The sequence below is a fragment of the Besnoitia besnoiti genome, chromosome XI (assembly GCF_002563875.1).
Source record: "Besnoitia besnoiti strain Bb-Ger1 chromosome XI, whole genome shotgun sequence".
In the NCBI taxonomy this organism is placed as follows: Eukaryota; Apicomplexa; class Conoidasida; order Eucoccidiorida; family Sarcocystidae; genus Besnoitia; species Besnoitia besnoiti.
The window spans coordinates 620964-638076 of NC_042366.1; the positions used below are offsets into that span (position 1 = coordinate 620964).

At 57.9% G+C, this 17113-nt stretch overlaps 3 protein-coding genes across 3 annotated transcripts; 1 reads left to right on the plus strand and 2 right to left on the minus strand.

Annotated features, from left to right (window-relative positions):
* Positions 1-233: 233 nt before the first annotated feature.
* BESB_019690 (putative vacuolar proton translocating ATPase subunit) lies at positions 234-8309 on the minus strand (the record flags this gene model as incomplete). The annotated part of the gene is made up of 13 exons (XM_029360678.1): positions 234-336; positions 706-803; positions 977-1624; positions 2017-2295; positions 2625-2946; positions 3354-3664; positions 3927-4382; positions 4676-4771; positions 5205-5415; positions 6530-6627; positions 7008-7526; positions 7814-7906; positions 8289-8309. 13 exons carry the CDS (start codon positions 8307-8309, stop codon positions 234-236), a joined length of 3255 nt encoding a protein of 1084 aa, XP_029216037.1.
* A 2494-nt stretch (positions 8310-10803) lies between these two features.
* On the plus strand, positions 10804-11334 carry BESB_019700 (uncharacterized protein; the record flags this gene model as incomplete). Its single annotated transcript, XM_029360679.1, has 2 exons — positions 10804-10904; positions 11187-11334. The coding sequence occupies 2 exons, from the start codon at positions 10804-10806 to the stop codon at positions 11332-11334; spliced, it is 249 nt and encodes an 82-aa protein (XP_029216038.1).
* A 2918-nt stretch (positions 11335-14252) lies between these two features.
* BESB_019710 (uncharacterized protein) lies at positions 14253-15032 on the minus strand (the record flags this gene model as incomplete). Its single annotated transcript, XM_029360680.1, has 1 exon — positions 14253-15032. The coding sequence occupies one exon, from the start codon at positions 15030-15032 to the stop codon at positions 14253-14255; it is 780 nt and encodes a 259-aa protein (XP_029216039.1).
* Between the last annotated feature and the right edge of the window lie 2081 nt (positions 15033-17113).

Sequence of the window (17113 nt, forward strand, 5' to 3'; positions counted from 1 at the left end):
GCTTAGAACTGTCATGTGTGCGCGAGCGCATCCCAGAAAGGAAAAACACAGAAGGAGCAAAGCGTCTGCGCGCGGCAGCTCAGTCCGACGCGGAGAAGAGGAGAAAGATCCCACGTGTTTGAAATGACGGCGAAAAGACAACAACAGCAAGCCCGAGAACAGAAAGGTCGTAGAGGAGAGAGTTGAAGGATCGCGCCGCCGGCTTCAACGCCAGAGGCAAAGCAGCGAGGCGATTACGCATTTCCATGCAACTTGGACTCGCGGAGGATTCGAGAGAAACTCAGAGGCGCGAAAGCGTGGCCGTCAGCCTTAAAAAATTTGCTCTGAAACTCAACCCTGAAGCACACACAACTCACATATTTCACGGATCTTCCACGGGCGTCGCCCTGCTCGGTATCCGTCTTGCTCGCTTCGAAACTGCCGTCTTTTGCTTTAGCTTCTGGTTTCCCGTAGTTCTCGTTTGACGTTTCTGTCTCAGGGCTTGCTTCTTGAGCGCTGCCACCATTTTAGTTAGCTCTCCCTTTCGTTTTTTTCCCGTTTACCGTTTATATTCCTTCTCTCTATCTCTTTGTCTGCCTACGTGCGCTGTCGAGAATCTCGCTCGCCCGCTTCTCTCTGTTTTTCCTATCAAGCGCCGCTTCTCTCTGTTCTGCAGATTTCCCTGGACTTCCGCAGATTCGCCAGGCTCTTTGCTGTAGAACTCACCATTGGAGACGCAGCGCGTGCAGAAAGCACTCGAGGCTGTCCATGCAGATCATGACGAAAAACGTGATGACCGCAAAGAGCGGGAAAAGAAGCACGAACTGGGGACAGACAGACAGACACACAGATGTCAGGCCGCGTTGTTTTCTGACGCGATCGAGCCGACCCGCTGCAGCCCAACCCGCTTCCTCTCCGCTGAGTCGCCGCGACTTCCTCGCTGGAGAGAGTTTCGCATGCTCTGAGCTTTCTGTCTGGTATAGCGGCTCTTCCCTACCTTGATGGTCATGGCAAAGGCTCCGACGCCCGGCTGCAGAGCGACGCCGAGCGTTTTTTCGAAGAAGACGAGCGAGAGCTGCTGGTGAGCCAGGGAGAGAGCCCAGAGACGGAGGTAGCTAGCTGTGTTGGAGATCGTGCCGAGGACGAACTCGATCGTTTCAATCATTTGGTGAATGAAGACTTCGCTGATCTCTTCCTCCTCGCGGGGGGAGCCGTCCGCGACGGAGCCCGCCGCCGTGCTCACATCGTCAAAGAGCCTATCATCGCCGCCGAAGCGGTCGCGGTGCGCGCCCGCCCCCCGCGGCGGCTTCGCCCTCGAGACGCTCTCCGCGATGGAGAAGGAGGCGACCGTTGAGGGTGGCTGCATCTCGCTGTCGTCGCCGCGGCGGCTCAGCGTGCCGTGTACCACGCCCGAGGCGAGCGCCGAGCGCGAAGAGGACGCGAAAGCCAACCCCGAGTCCGCGCCGAAGCGCCCTCCGACTTCCACACCCGCCGCTGGGCGATGGAGGCGGTAAGGGACCGAGGCAGACGCGCCACTCGCCGGCGCGAAAGACGCCGCCCGCTCGCGCTTGTGCCGAATCCACAGCCAAGTCGGCTTCGCGAGAAGCATCACGGGGATGCAGAGCAACACCACCACTCGCAAAATCTGAACACACACATACACACATATATACATATATACACCTATATATATATAATATATTATGTCTATGTATGTGAGTGCGGACAGGGAGTGGAGGACGCATCCTGCATCTACCAACTCGTGCTGCGCGTGGACTCCTCGCCGTCTCACACACTCGTGCAAAGCCGCACACCGTGCCCAAAAAAGCCCAAGACCGGCATGCAGAGACACAAATGCGCGTGACCGCCCCGCGAAGCGACAGACTGCGGACACACATGCGCTTCGCTCGGGCTTTCCGCGCCGCTCCCTGCACCAGCGCATGCGGCGACAGAGCCGCACGAACGCGAAACTCTGCGTGTGTATGGCATTCTGCATGTCTATGGCGATCTTTCTACGTCCTGCGACGGTCTTCTTGCCTGTTGAATTCGCGCTTGTCCTTCAAACATGATGAGAGACGCGTCTGGCTCGACTCCGCCCATGTGCATGTCGATGAGGACGTTGATCAGGGAAGGCTTTGCGAACTCGCCGACGGGCGTGAGCCACTTAAAGACGATGAGAAAGGCCATGTAGCCAATCAGCGAGACGAACAAGAGCAACTGCGGCACGGCCTCGAAGAAGAAATCCAAAAACTGGCCAAAGTACAAGGCGTTCAACGCCTTGAGCAAAATTCCCAACAGCATCTGGAAAAATCCAACCTGCATACATGCGAAACAACGCGCAGAAACGAAAGACACACTCTCAGGGTGACGACTGCCAAATCGCCCACACTTTCAACCTCACGCCGCATAGGTGCGGCCCCCGAACCGCGCAGCGCTCACAGATGTACAAGTATATTTATATTATGTTTATATGCAAAGCCGTACACTCAGACAGAAATACAAAAAAATGTATAAAAAAAAGTATATAAATACAAGTACATATATAAATATAGACTAGTGTCTTGACAAGTGTGGACGCATGCACATGCTTCTGCACGTCTGCGTTGCATGCGAATTTGCGGCGCGTGGGTTTCGCGTCGACGCACGATGACGGAGAACTTCATTTTGAAGGAGTTGAACATGAGGAGTTCGTTCACCGCGCCTTTCCAGGCAGGGTCGAAGCCGAAGGGGTAGGGGAAGCTCTCGCGCATCGGCTCCAGCGGCTCGCCCTCGCGTTCGTGGAAGGTCGCGGGCGCGGCAGGCGACGAGGCGAAGGAGGAAAACGCAGCAGACGGCCACTTCCGCGTCTGGAGGGTCTGTGGCACGACTTGCCACCGCGAGCCGAACAAATCGACGCCCAGCGAAAGTACGTCGTTGTACACCAGCCCCGCGTACGTCGCGTAGAGACCGAGCAACAGAATCATGTGCCTGAGCACAGAGAGGCGCGCGCCCACGTATGTGAAGAAATTGAAAAACGCAGGCGCCAGACAAAAACCGCGACCCCGCAGCTCACACACTGCCCAGTGCCTGGAGCGGCGCGACCACAGGCTACGCGTCGGCGACACGCATGCATGCATCCACAGACACGAATCTATACACTGCAGAAACAAGCACACACATGTACACAGATATGTATATATACGCATACATAAATATGTACCCATATATATTTATATATGTGCATTTATGCGTGTATGCAGAAGGCATGTATAGATACGGATGGGTAAGGAATGAGCCCCTCGAGATGCGGAGCGCGTGCTTGGAAGGCGGGCGTGACGCTCTGCTCCAGCGCGAGGCTGTGAGAGCCTTTTTCGACTTTTTTCCGAGAAACGCACCTGCCGTCAAGGAGCATGTCGACGGTCTCGCCCTTGAATCTGAGGACGCGGTTGTGGCTCTTGATGTAGAAGAGAGCCGCGGCGATGCACAGCAGGACGAGGCCGTGCCCGATGTCGCCATACATGATGCCAAAGAGGAAGGGGAAGAACACGCAGGCAAAGACCGCAGGATTCGCCTCCTTGTACCGCGGCACGCCATACGTGTCAACCAGCTGCTGAAACGGCGTCAGGAACGCAGGCAAGCGGAAGAAAGTCGGCGGCGAAGAGGATGCCGAACACGACGGCTGCAGAAGAAGGAACGCGGAGGCACGCTGCAGCAAAAGCCAAAAAACACAGACACAGGGGCGCGAAAACCCGATAGAAATCGCCCGGCGGAAACCCTGTACAGAGAGGACCATTGCAGTCGATAAGTCGAAGTCGTCACTACACTCGCATGCCCTCTCTGTGGGTTTTTCCTTGTCTCGCCAAGCGTCAACGGACGCTGGGGCGCCAGACAAATCTGATTCCCAGAGGGCAGCTCCTGAGTGTCTGCTTTTCACGCCCTCGCGTCGAGGGAGAGACGCCTCGGCCTACACTTTTGCTGCTTTGCTCGGCGATGACGAGGCGGAGTCGGGCTTCCTCGTGGGCGGGGAACCAGCAGTCCGCGCGAACCGTCACGTCGCTGGCCTCGAAGAAGTTCAGCGTCGCGTAGATCGCCTTCTCCTTCACGCAGAATCTGCGCCACTCCTCAATCAGTGGCCTGCGCCGCCGCAGCGGCGCGGCGTCGTCGTCGAGCTCGATGGGCTCGAGCAGAATGGATATTTCAGAGAGGAAGTACTGCTCGTAGCCGCGCAGCGCCTTCTCTTTGTCTGCAAGGAGCGCAGAGACGTCCGCGAAGCGTTTCTCCGCTTCGCCGCATGACGAAGGCCACCGGTAGCAGCGCGCGTTGAACGCTGCGCAGAGACGCATCACCTTCTCGAACGCCGCAGACGCCGGCGACCGCCCGCCCTGGTAGTACGTCACGAAGAGCGACTTGGACTCGAGCGTCTTCTAAACAAACAAAACGCGGAGAGACATGCAGCCAAAAGGTCAGAATTGGCGGAAGAAGGAGAGGGGAACGCGCAGTGAGACGCAAACGCGTCACACCCCACACAACACGCGAGAGAAGAGAGAGCGAGGCAGAAAAAGTGAGAAAGTGAGGTGCATGCACGCGGAAAAAGCGACGATGGAGAAAGATTTCCAGCAGGAAGCACGTGAGGCGAAAGACGCTCTCAGCGGCGCAACAGAAAAAAGACATGAAAACGCTGCGAAGCGGAACAGGAGACCCTTCTTCTGGCGCGTACCGCATAGTCCGCGGGGAAACCGCGCAGATCTGCCGGCTGAAAGTAGGTGTACGCGTTACCGCGCATCGATCTGAAGAGCGCACGCGCGAATTTCTCCTATACAAACGCAAAGACAAGCAAGATTTGCGCGCGGCTAACTCCTGTCTAAACAGAAAGAAGCGCACTCTGTATGCGGGCCTAACGCAAATGCCGGCGATGTCCGCCGCCGCTCTGCCAAGCGACGGAAAACAAAGTCGGATGTCACGGCGACGCCGTCTGAAACATGCGGCGAGTCTCGACGGAAAACAACACGCGAGTCAGTTCACTCAGAATTCGCCACCGCCTGCCTAGGCGCTGCTGTCAGAGGGTACGTCCCTACATATGCGGTACCTGTCTCTGAAGAAATATCTCTCGCGACTACGGGAGCGCATGCAGACAAAAATACATGTATATATGTATAGAAGGATGAAAGGCAAAGTGAGAGGTGAACACGAGAGATCTGAACATTACAGACTCAGTGAGAGACAGCAGGCACTTTGCAATGAGTTACCTGGTCGCAGCTGTTGATGACGCCGGCAACGGAAGAGAAGGCCATGGATCGAAACTCGGACCCGAGCTCCTCGCCGAAACCCTCTGCCCCCCTGTGGGGCGAGGCGCCGCGACCGCCTAGGGCTCCACCGGGGACTCCCGCCTCCAAAAGGGACAGGCTGGCGGTCGATTCGAACAGCAGCGACGAGGATCCGCGTCGATGCGCCGCAAGGCTGTGACAAAGAAAAACACGAAGACAGAGTCGCCGGCATGAGAAATAAGAAAAGAAGCGAACGCCCAGCCGCGAGCGGGGAGGAGACCGCGGCGAGACGCCGAGCAGCACGCGAAGGCACAGACGAGTGCGTGCCCAGCGGAAAGAGTGTGGCTGAAGCAGAGGGAAGGCGCGAGGCGCACAAAGAGAAGAAGAGAGTCTCGAGGAGAGGAAAAAGGGCACAAAAAAGAAGCACCAACGTGCAGAGAGGGCGAACGCATACTCCGTGCGGAGAAAGATACGACGCAGGCACGCGACACGAGGCAGAAAACCGAGCTGGGGGAGGGAGGAAGTGGCCGCGCGACAGCAAGGTGTGGGTTGGGAGCCTCACAGGCAGAGAATGGAGATTGCAGAGTCCAGCGCAGACGAAGAGAGCGGCATTCCGACGTCCGTTAGGGGCGATCGCCGAGATGAACGAGACAAAAGCCAAACAGAGACACAGACGCACAGCACACAACGAACTCACAACGCAAATAAAGCGAGTGCAGTCTATATCCTTTTCATCTGCGCCGGCGTGGAAACGCATCGCAGACGCGCTCGCGAAAAGGAAAAACACGAAACACACCACCGCATGACTCCGAGCCTCGCCGACGCGTGCGCATCCACACGGAGAACGCCAAGGGAAAAGGAGGAAGGAGAAAAAGAGGGAGGACACAAATCAATCCAGAACGAGGCCTGTCTCGCGCGTTAGTGCTCGCGCGGGAGACTGCTGGTACAGCAGATGTGAAGTCGCCGGACGGACCGGGACGGATTCGAAGAGCGAAATAAAGCGACGACTACCGAGGATAACTCACAGCTGATTCACGCGAGCGAGAAACGCTGGAGGAACCGCTGTGAAGGCGAACCCAGGCAGCAGACAGGCCGGCGCAAAGCATCAGTCTCCGCGGGAGAAAGGAAGGGCACCAACGTAGGAGGACGGAGTTCAACAGAGGCCCAAAAAAGGAGACGCCGCCAGAGCGTCAAACGCAGAAAGACAAAGAAGACCACAGAAGTGAGGAGAGAAGTGAATCATCTGACGGAGAAGGACGCACAACGAAGCCAGAGATAAGAAAAAAAAGGGAGAAGGCGCCAAGTACCTGTCTTGGAATCCGCCGGTCGAATTCGAGCCGCGGTCGTTCTGACCGGGCAACGCGAGTTGATGAAGTGCGAGGAGAAGCAAACATGTCTCTTCAATCTGAGCAGAAAACAGAAATTCAGAAACTTCAGAACGGTGGAGAACCGCAAAGTCAATGGTATATAAGAGATTACATTATGCTAGCAAAGAACCGTCATATTTATATATATAGGCACGAATATGCATGTGTGCTTCCACGTTGTGGCCTGCGCGGACACGCAGGAGACGACGCGCGTCCCTGTAGCGGTCTCCGCGTGGCTGCCACACGTTCGTGTAGGGCTGTTGCACCGGAAATCCTCGAGTCATCTCTGAGACAGGATTATTTTTCAGCATTCTTTACAACGCATGCCGCGTATATGCGACCTCTGCATGCGCGTGGACTGCTGTGAATGCGCGTGGTTGCCCCCCCCCCTCCCCTCTGGCTGGCTGCGCGCGCGTACCGCGGCATTCCTTTGTCGCAGGAGGTCTTCGTTGTTTTGCGAGAATCTCACGAACTGCGTGTAGAGCCGGCTAAGCGCCTCCTCGACTTTGTCCAACTGGAAACCCGACGCGCCGCCGCGGGATGCTGCGAGGCGGCTATGGGCGCTGTCGAAGCCGGCCTGAGGGTCTCCGCGCTCTCTCGCGCGTTCTTCGGCAGAGATGATGCGCTGGCGCTCTTCCAGGTCGCGGAGCCCGCGGTGGCCTTCCTCGAGTTCCTGCTCGGAGCGGCGCCCGTCCTCTGGGCGCCCACCCGACAGCGAGAACGTTCGCAGCGAGGCGCGCGAAGAGCCGCGGAGGCCGCGTTGGGCCTCCGCGTCTGACGCCTCGTCCTCGCTGTCGCTCACGTCCAGGTTGGTGTCTTGAAGCCGCGTCGGCATGTGCTTCTCGATTTCGGCAAACAAGAACCGCAAAATTCGCTCCATCTCCTCCAGCCGCTGCACGTAGCGCTTGTACTGACGGCTCATCGACTGCGCGTTCATCTGCGGACAGGCGCCGACCCAAGCCGAGGGAAAAAGAAACAAATAGAGCCCACAAACGCGGGATATCGCACACAGCGACGGGAAACACACGGGCGGCGAAGGCGGCAAGGCGAAGCAAAAAGAAAATGGAGACACACACGCAGCTGCCCGTCGCAGGGGGCAGCGGAAGGGGCGAGAGAGGGTGAAGAAAGGCAGACGCATGCGAGATGGCGAACATGGCCACAGCCAGAGAAAACAGACAGAAGGAAGCGAAAAAACAGAGGCGAGGTGAGGCAACGCAGACTTACATCGACGAACTGAACCTGAACGCTGGAGCCAATCGCATCCAAAAAGTCGCGCGCTCCCTCGCTCGGGAGGACGAGCGTCCCGCGGCTCATCGTCTGGAACAAACAGACAGAAGAAACACCGAAACGGCGGAAAGTAAAAGAAGGAGGCGTCTCTCCCAACGCTCTGTCTGGCGGCATTGCAGAGAACTCCACGACCCCGGCGCCCGAGTCTCTGAGGCACTCACATATACACCTACATGCTCACATATGCACATACATACATGCGTATATGCTTGGGGATGCTATGCCTTATCGTGGCTACAGACACATATACAAGCCTGATGTTCCAACCCCGGTATCCACGCTGCATCTACGGATGCGGTAGGCCTGTGTGTATGTGCGTACGTGGAGGGACTGAATCGCCGCCTGTCACGTGCTTTCTCTCTGAGCGTGCAGCCGCGCAAGAGCTCCGCGGGGCGCATTCTTTTGAGCGTACCTCAGACCGGAAAATCCCCATATTGGCGGACGCAGACGCGAAAAACAGAAAGGAGAAAGTCACGATGAGCGAGAAAAAGGCAAGAAGGCGGGCGCGCAGGCGTCGAAAAGTGCGCTGGTAGAGTGTTGGGGTATAGGGTTTGAACCAAGGAGAGGAAGGCAGAGACCGCAACGAAAGAGAAAACAAGAAAACCACGAGGGAGGCTCCGGAGAGAACGACGCAGACAAAGAAAAAGCAGAGAGCAAGGGCAGCGCGCAGAGGACGCGAGAGGGCAAGGGAAGCCGACTTTCCGAAGGCGAATCAGACGGGAGAGACAGCGAAAGACAGACGAACAGCAGGACTATACCGTGGAAACCCGAGGGCAACAATGAATAAGATGAAAGACTCCGCCATCAGCCAGGTCATGGCGTGCCGCTGAAAAGCAGGAACTAAGACAGGAACTAAGACAAACCGATGCGCGGAAAGAGCAAACATGGGGCGCAGAAGTCGAAGGAAAAAGAATGAGCGACGAGACGATGGAGACGACAGAGACTGAGAGCGAGGCGGGAGTGAGCAAGACAATGAGAATCAAGAGGAAGAAAAGACGAACAACTGAGAAGCTGATGAGCCTACCCAACTTCCGTTGACTTGGCCTCCAGAAGAAAACTGGGCATCCCAGCCCGTCATCTCCCTCCCAAAAAATTCCGGAAAAGCCTCGAAATTTCCCGTGTCAAGACATGCACCATGCACTTGTGAACAAATATACAGGAAGTCTGTGGTGCATTCTAGAGTACATGCACCGAGATTTCCAAGAAACAAGCTACGCGGGCCTCCGTATGTGCCGGCGCACATGAGCGTCTTCCAGCGCACCTGTCGGTCGCCAGCCACGCGCAGCAGAAAGCCGCACAGACGAAATTCTCCCGCGTGTTTTATCCGCGGAGAGAAGTGAGAGAAGCGTGAGCATTTCTGTTGTGGAGCCGGAGCGTCTTGTCCTCTGTCTCACTCCGCAGGGCAGGCGTCAGCACTCGCCATCTCTCTCTCGTTGCCTCGACTATACCTTGCAAACGGAAATGCCCAATCCAGAGGAGGAAGACACTTTCGAGGACGCTGCCACGAAATCTTAGAAGAAACGACTAAAAAAGGCCCGAACGAGCACAGGATGGCAGTGTCTAAAAACCTGTCACGTCCCGCCTGTGTTTCCGCCTTTTCGCACGTTGGGCTACCCCCTGTGTCGGGTTCTTCTCCTTCCTCCACCTTCTTCACCACACGCTTTTCCTCCCTCCTTTCTGTCGCCTGGCTCCGTGTTTATGTCCAAAAGAAAACAGTCTGCTATTTGTCGGCGATCACGCCGCAGCGAGAGCCGCTCGCGCGAAGAATACCCGCCAGACGGGAGTGCGGAGAAGGCGACTTGTCTCTGCGCAAATCGCCGAGCGGGATACACCGCGCGCGGGTACCTCCACCGCAGAACTCGAGAGACGGCGAAAGCAAGGAACGAAAATGCTCCACAACAAAGCTTTTCCTGCAGACAGAGCACTCGAGGAGCTCTCCTGTCTTGCCTTAAAAGGGTCCTGAAGCATAGAGAACACCAGCACGCCTCGCTCTCCAAGGCACGGAACTGCGGCTTAACAGAGTGCTGCACGCAGGGAACCAGGAACCCACCATTCGCCCCTCCTCGAGCGAGTTCAGTGAGAAAAGCAAACCGATGCGGCGAGACTGTTCTTCTCCGCCGTTTCCTACTGTCACCTTTTTTTTGTTTCGTCTGAAAGTGAAGAAGAAAACGTCTTTCTTCTTTTCTGGTCTTCGCTTCTAAGGACGCATCGTCGTCGTCCGCTGCCGCCGTTGCGTCACACCGCAGCAGTCATTGCTCGCTCTTCTTTTTCTCCCCTATCCGTTTCATTCTTTTCTTTTCCTCTGTCCCGTCGTTTTTGCTAATTCACGCTTCATTCTCTCCAACCACTGCGGTCGGTTTACTTCCGACCCCGTCGAGTTCACTCGTCGCCCCTTCCGGCCCCCGTGCCGATTTCTCTTTCTTCCTCGGCAACAATGGCTGTAAGTCGACTGGGGAGAACGGAAGCAGGTGACGGCTGCGATTCAGCGCGTCTCCAGAGGACCTCTTCTGTGTTACTCGTCGATGCAGTTCGGCGAAGAACTCGAGGCCTGTGGGCAAAGTTCCCGCGACCAGCGCCCTTCCTCGCTGCGGGCAGAGAGGCAGGCCTCCGCAGGCATGTCCCAGCCTTTGGAGGATTTGTTCTTCTTCTTTCTCGTCTCTTTTTTCTCCGCTTGTCCCTGTCTCGCGTCTGTTTGCCGCGCGTGTGTCGGAGGATGTGCCTCTTCTCCTGTCTCCTTCCGCGCTCCGCTCCTTTTCTTCTTACCGTCCACCTTGTTCTGCTGTGTGCCGGTGTTCACTTTCGCCACCTCGCAGCGCGCGCTGAACATTTTTGTCCGGCTTCTAGCAGGTACCGATGTCCTTTTGCTCGCACACGTATGGCTCCCCTGTCGCCTTTTTTGTTTTTAGAGCGTTTTCCAGGCCCGCGCAATGTACCAGGATCTCGAGCAATGCGCTCGCGTCGCAGGGTCGCGCTGGGAGGCGGAGTGCGACGGAGCTCGTCGCCGCGCGCTTCAGTCTGCCGCAGACGTGTAAGAAGAGGACACGGGGGACATCTCTCTGCGGTTGTCTTACGCCTCGCGGAAGCCTCTGCGAGGCGTGTGCCTCCGCGTCGCTCAGAACTCGCCCCCGCCCTGCGGCCGAGGTGCATGCGTTTCCGCAGGGGCAAAACGGCGCGGCCTTTTCGGTTTCTGTTCGACTTCCGCAGTCTCCGCGGGCGCGTCTCCGCCTGCGCGGCGTCGGGGCGTGGAATTTTTCGGCCTTCAACCGTGGATGCCGCCCCAGCGTGCGTGTGGATGCGCGTGTCTCTGCAGGATGACGCGCGAGTGCGGCATCTACGAGGACGCGTTCTTCCAGTGCTACCGCCACGGATTCCGCCTCCAGGGCTGCGAGGGCGAGAAAAGCACGACTCAGCTGCTGCGCTGCCAAAAGACCGTCGCGGACCGCGTCTTGCGGCTGTGAGAAGCTCCGTAGACGAGAGGGCAAACGGCGTGGAGGCGAGGAAACAGAGAGACTCGGGAGCGTCTGGCGCTTCGCACGCGCAACGAGGAAAACTGAGACGCAACGCCTCCTGATGCAGCGAACGCAGACCCCCTCCCTGTCGCGTGGAGCGGCAGACCGGCGTTGTGGAATCCGCGGGAAATGGAGATCTCTCAGGGGGGCCGGCGAGAAAGAGATTTAGATGCAAGAGAGCTTTACCAGCTTTCTCGCGGGGTCGGAGCCGGCTAGACTGCGTGTGTTTGTATCGCGCGGAGGGTGTCTGTCTGGGGGAAAGCGACAACATTGAGCAGACTGTGTTGTGTGAGGCGGTGCGCCGGAGCTTCTCGCAAAGCTCTAAATGTATTTTCCGAGTGAGAGGCGAACGACGCGACGCAGAACAACGCTCCGAGCTCGCGGCAGCTTAGCGGAGGAGCGTCGTTACTTAGACCTACAGCGCTTTCACAGGGGCCCTTCCCGTCTCGCTGCCCGCTAGGTGTGTCACTTTCACTCAGCCGCTATGCCGCTATGGCGGTGAAACGACAGGACTGCGACGTTTCTGTGGATTTAGGGTGTGTATTGTGTCGAGTGAGTGCTCAAGAGCAGGGCATTAGGTACGCAATGCAGCATGTCTTCGCAGAGCTAACACTGGAGACTGAGATTCGCGGCTTCCGCTAGAGCAGGGGCGGCCGCGTCCTCAGTGTCTCCCTGTACCGCGTGGGGAGATAAGGCTGTTCATATGAGCACACTGCGCGGCTTTTTGGACACTTCTTTTTCAAGAAAGCAAAGCTCACAGGAAGCTACGCGACCAGAGTCACGCTGTAGAGACCGTTCGCGGAATTCGCCTGCCTCGCGTAAATCTACATCGAGCCGAGCATGAGTGCTTCCACGTGTGCAGAGACGGCGCGACTGCATCGGGTTGGTCCTACATTCGCTTACGTCTGTTCCCTCGAATCCGTAGTCGCTGTGCACTGAAAGCGTCTTCCGGTGGAGTCCGAATGCATACACGTCGGGTTGCGGCTACCTGAAGCGTGGCGACCCACAGCCAAGAGCGCGGTTTCACATGGACGGATTTGCACTCGGAATAGGTTTAGGAGTGCGCCAGCCTACGCACGCGCGTCCCTCCTCGTACGTAGCCACAGCATCGCTTTCGCGTGAACCGACTCACGACAACCTTTCCACGATCCTCCCTAGGCAGAACTCGGGAGAAGTCTCGATTTTGATGTCTCAGGGGAGACACCACCCGTCTTCCGCGTCGCCGACGAAATGGCTTGGGGACCGCTTCACTCGGGGAGCACGCGACAGGCAGGCCCTTTGTCAAGACGCCGTGCTTAGTCCCCTCCTCTAGTCGGCTCATCGTGCCGCAAAGTATGGCCTGCTTGCGGCGGATGGCGGTGGGACGTCGACCGGGAGACGCAGGCGACTCGGAGAGGCGAGGGCAAAAAAGCCCCGCTGCGCACGAGACGTGAAGTTCGTCAGTTTCCTCAGATATCCGCCAGCGTGGTGCTCAAACAGTGTGCAGACAAGGCTTCCTCAAGTAGACACTTTACATAAAGACACGCGCTCAACAGGAGACGGTTAGACTACATCACGCGACAGCGACTGGAAAATCAGACACCCTGGTCGGCATGCGGGAAACATTCGAGTCACTCGAAACATCCTCCGGATTCCTGTTGCTCAGAGGCGGGCACGCGACGCTTCCTGCTAGGCGCCGGAGCCGCGCGTCCGCCCCATGCATGAACCGGAAGATATGCTTCTTCAGCCGTTGGCGCGCACACGCACAACCCCACACAGGCGCGTTGGGTCGTTCGTCTCCCTCGAAACGAAGCCCCGCGCACGCGCACGCCACAGATGGCGAAAGTCCTTATCCTGACCACTGAGGCCCGTGGCTGCGGCTAGGCTCCCTCTAAAGAGGGTGGCCCCGCGGCAGAGAGAGCTCGGCTCCATCTCTTCCTAAAGCCTTCGTGAGCCTGTGAGGCAGCGGTGCGCGACTGCAAGCAATCGGGAGAGTCAACCCTCAGCTGTCTCGCCCCTCGAGAGCCGCGCTGCGACAAGACGAAGCGTCGCGCAACTCACTTTCCTCTGTCAGTCGTCGCTAGGCTCAGGGAGCCGTGACCAGCTCACGGACGTTGTGAAGAATCACCTGCCTCACGCAGGTCTCGGCGGGGCTCTCTCCATGCAGATGGTCCACGCCCTGCAACACCGGTAGGGCGCCTTTTACGACCACCGCTCTGCCGCGACGGATTCACTGAGGTAAACACCTCGCGCTCCCGCGGTTCCATCCCCCATGCGGGGTGTAGCTGCTTCCAACGCGGGCGTAGTGGCTGCTGCGCTGCAGACGTCTGGCTCTCCCGCCTCTGCGGTTTGAGCGGAAGAGCTTAAACAGTGTTGGTGCCGCGGCGGCGAGCTACCTTGACCTGCTTGCAGGCCGCGCGTGCTGTCCCCATCTTGCAAATCGTATGCGACTTGCCAGGTGCCCTCCAATTTTTGACTAAAAAAACAGGGCTCCGCAGAGCGCTGCGTCCATGAGGCTCCATACTCCCCTGGGCTCCACAAGACCTCTCACACGTCTGTGCTCCTTCGACGGCCAAATCAGAGTCGCCCTGCGCATGTGCCTCGGGTCCCGTTACTTCTTCATGGCCCTTCGCGCCGATTCGCTTACACGCATCAATCACTATTCTATAAATCGACGCCGCAATCGCGACTTAGCTCCTGACTCCGTCACGACGTCCTCGCAAGCGTCCTTCCACTCTTTTTCCTGTATCAATGTCTCTTACTCCCCCGAATCCTCTACATACCCAGTCCCTCCCCAACCCCTCCGCCCTCTGTCCCCTTCGGACGTGATACGATTCAAATTTCATGTACGGATAGGTGTAAGGTGTACGCGGGTTGGGCACGGCAAATCAGGATTTGTCTAGCTCTCCCGGCGGTTCGGGCGCGACTTCGGAGATCGGGATAGGCCTGCCGCCTTGGAGGTCGCTCACGACCTGGACGGCATCTCCGCCATCGCCCTTGACTGCCTCTGGCGCGTTTTCTCCCTTTTGGAGTTCGTCAAGCTCGCGAGCGTCCTGCTGCTGCGCATAGTCAAGGGCTTGACGCGAGTAAAAAGCTTGGAGCCAGCGTCTTCTTCGCCTCGCTCGCATCATTTCTCGGCGTTGTTCAAAGCGTTTCGCGGAGTCGACGGCAGCAGACCGAGCGCGCATGCGCTCGATAATCGAGTCTGCGTACTGCATGATCCCGAAGCTACCGACGAACAACGGGAAGTTCTTCAGGTCGAAAGCGAGAGAGAGCATGACGGCCATCAACATGAGACCCATCCCTCGGAGTGGAGGAAGCGGAGTGTGAGGCACAGACATGGTATCGGGCTCTTCTTCCCAAAGCAAAATCGTCTTCGGAGATGGCGGGGCTGGGGGTGCAGCGGTGGTGGTCGTCGCTGTCTCCTCTTCATCAGGAATCTCCTTCTGGTCGGCTTCCTCTTGCGAGTTTTCTGCGTCTTCTTTCTCCTCGGCTGCATCGCCGCCCCCTGTCTCCTCCTGCTTGCGCCTCCGTAGAATGAAGCCCAGGAGGCCGCTCAGCACCCGCGCGTCAGCACAAGTCATAAAACCGTGGCAAGCACCTGGGTCGTGCGCCGCAACAAACGCAAAAACGGCTACCCAGAACGCGGCGAAACGCGTGACCGCCATCTTTTTCACCCACCGACGGCCCCTGGCGCGGACTCGAGAGAGACAGGACAGCCTCACGCAGGCGCGCGGCTTGCAAACAGCCCTAGTTCAATTGATCCCGACGCGCTTCAGAAGTTACTTGGAATCTCTATCACGCTGAAGAAAACTACGCCTCCTCAACCTCAATCTCACCTCTTGCAGACCGTCGCAGTCAACTTATGAAAAATCACACCATCGACAGACCAAAGACAGACTCCGCGCAGCAGCATGCCGTCAAAGCGCAGAGAAAATGGAATCAAGCCTTCTCAACACGATACAACCGGCTCACAAAACTACCAAGATGCAGGGAAACGTCAAACGCCTCCGTCTCCCTCGCCGCTGCAGACGAGACGACAATGCGACGTGAAAGGCTACTACGAGCGGCAAGCGTCGCGGCGCAGGAGTTGCCCTTTACACGGTTAAAGCCGCGTTTTCCAAGAACCAAACCAAAACTCTTGAGAAAGTGACTCGCAGTAGACTGGAAATGTTCAGAAAAGGACCAGTGGTCATCCCCGCTCCGCCGCGCGCCATGCGCCTCTGTGCACCACTGCCAGCCTCTTGCACAGAAAGATGCTCTTTGCGCCTGGCTTCTAAAAAGTCTGGCGTCTCACCAAGAGTACGCACTTAGCTAAGGGCGGGGTCTTCTGAAATCTATAATACAGGGTTGAACCGTGGGTTAGTTTCAATGCCCAAGGCGATTGGATGTGGGAGCGGGGTTCGGGCGGGGGGGTTGGCGCGGAAGATGGAATCTCAGCAGACGCAAACGAAGGCAGACTTGCTCATCCGCGAGCACACACAACCCGAGCTGCGAGCTGGGCGCCGATCTGCTCGTTGCCAGACTCGCCGAGAGACAGGTGCGCAGGTCGGTGCCGCAGCAGGCTTTACCCCCTGCGACGCTCGCGGCTCTACAAGACTAAGGCGACCGCAGCTGGTGTGTGCCGCGGCGTTAGCTGCGGCGTGCGCCAACTTTGCGACAGTGCTGGGGCGCCGAAGCGACAGAAAGACTGGAGTTTCGAAGGGGCGGCGAAAGAGGAAACAAACAGAGGCACCTCTTCTTGCAGACAGCGAGGCGTAGCCGCTTCACACGTTTCCTGCAGGCGATTCTCCGTTTGCAGTTCGCCCTCGCAAGCGCTTGCGCGTGGATGATCTCCAGCGAATCGAAGACACACGCAATGCGAACAGAACGCCTCGACAGCTTTTCGCGCTTTCTCAAACGTGCCATTCAGAAACCCGAGAAGCGAGGCAAGGCGCCTGGCATTCCTCTTCTGCGCTGTCGCGTGGCGACGACTCCTTTCTAGTCTTTCTCTCTCTTGCCGTCTCCTCCGTCTCCTCCCTGACTCTCGCTGTCTCAATGCTTCCTTTCGTTCATCGCACAAGTCACGCGCCGCTTGTCCTTTTTCCTCTCCAGTTGTCGTTTGCTTGTCTCTCCTCGCTTGCTAGGGCGTTTTTCCTCTCCACGAGGCCGCGTGGCTTCGTTCGTCGTCTGCTCTCGCGCCTCTGACCCGCCTTCCCTGCCCGCCTTGTATTCGCTCCGCATCCTGCTTCTCGCGTCGTCCTGCGTCCTCGCTCTCTTCTCGCTTCTCTTTGCAGCTCTCGCAGCGTATCCGCCGATCTGCTCGCGTGCGCGTGGGTTTTTTCGTTTGTCTCCTCTTGACCTGTCTTATTCTTGCGCATCGCCGCGAAGAACCTGCAACTTATTCCGCGCTGGTCCTGTGCGACGGCACAGGACCAGCGCGTCTCCCTCGCCGTGGCGTGCAGTCTCAGTCGTCTTCTCGCTTGCCTCGCTTCTCTTCACCTTCTCCTCGCCCTCTGCATCGACCTCCTCTTTCGTTCTGTCTTCCTGCTCAGTTCACTGTCTCTCTTCGCTGGGCTATTCGTCGCACCGGCGCTGCGTTCTGCGCAGGCCTCAGCCTCCCGTTCCTCGGCATCGTCTGCCGACCTTTCCGCCCTTCTGCGTCTCCGCCGTGTTACGTCTGCCGCCCTCCTTTTCTTTCGCGCGTGCCGGTGGCGGCGTTTCTGGCTCCCCGGCCTCCGTAGCCTCCGTCTGCCCCCGCGGCTTCTTC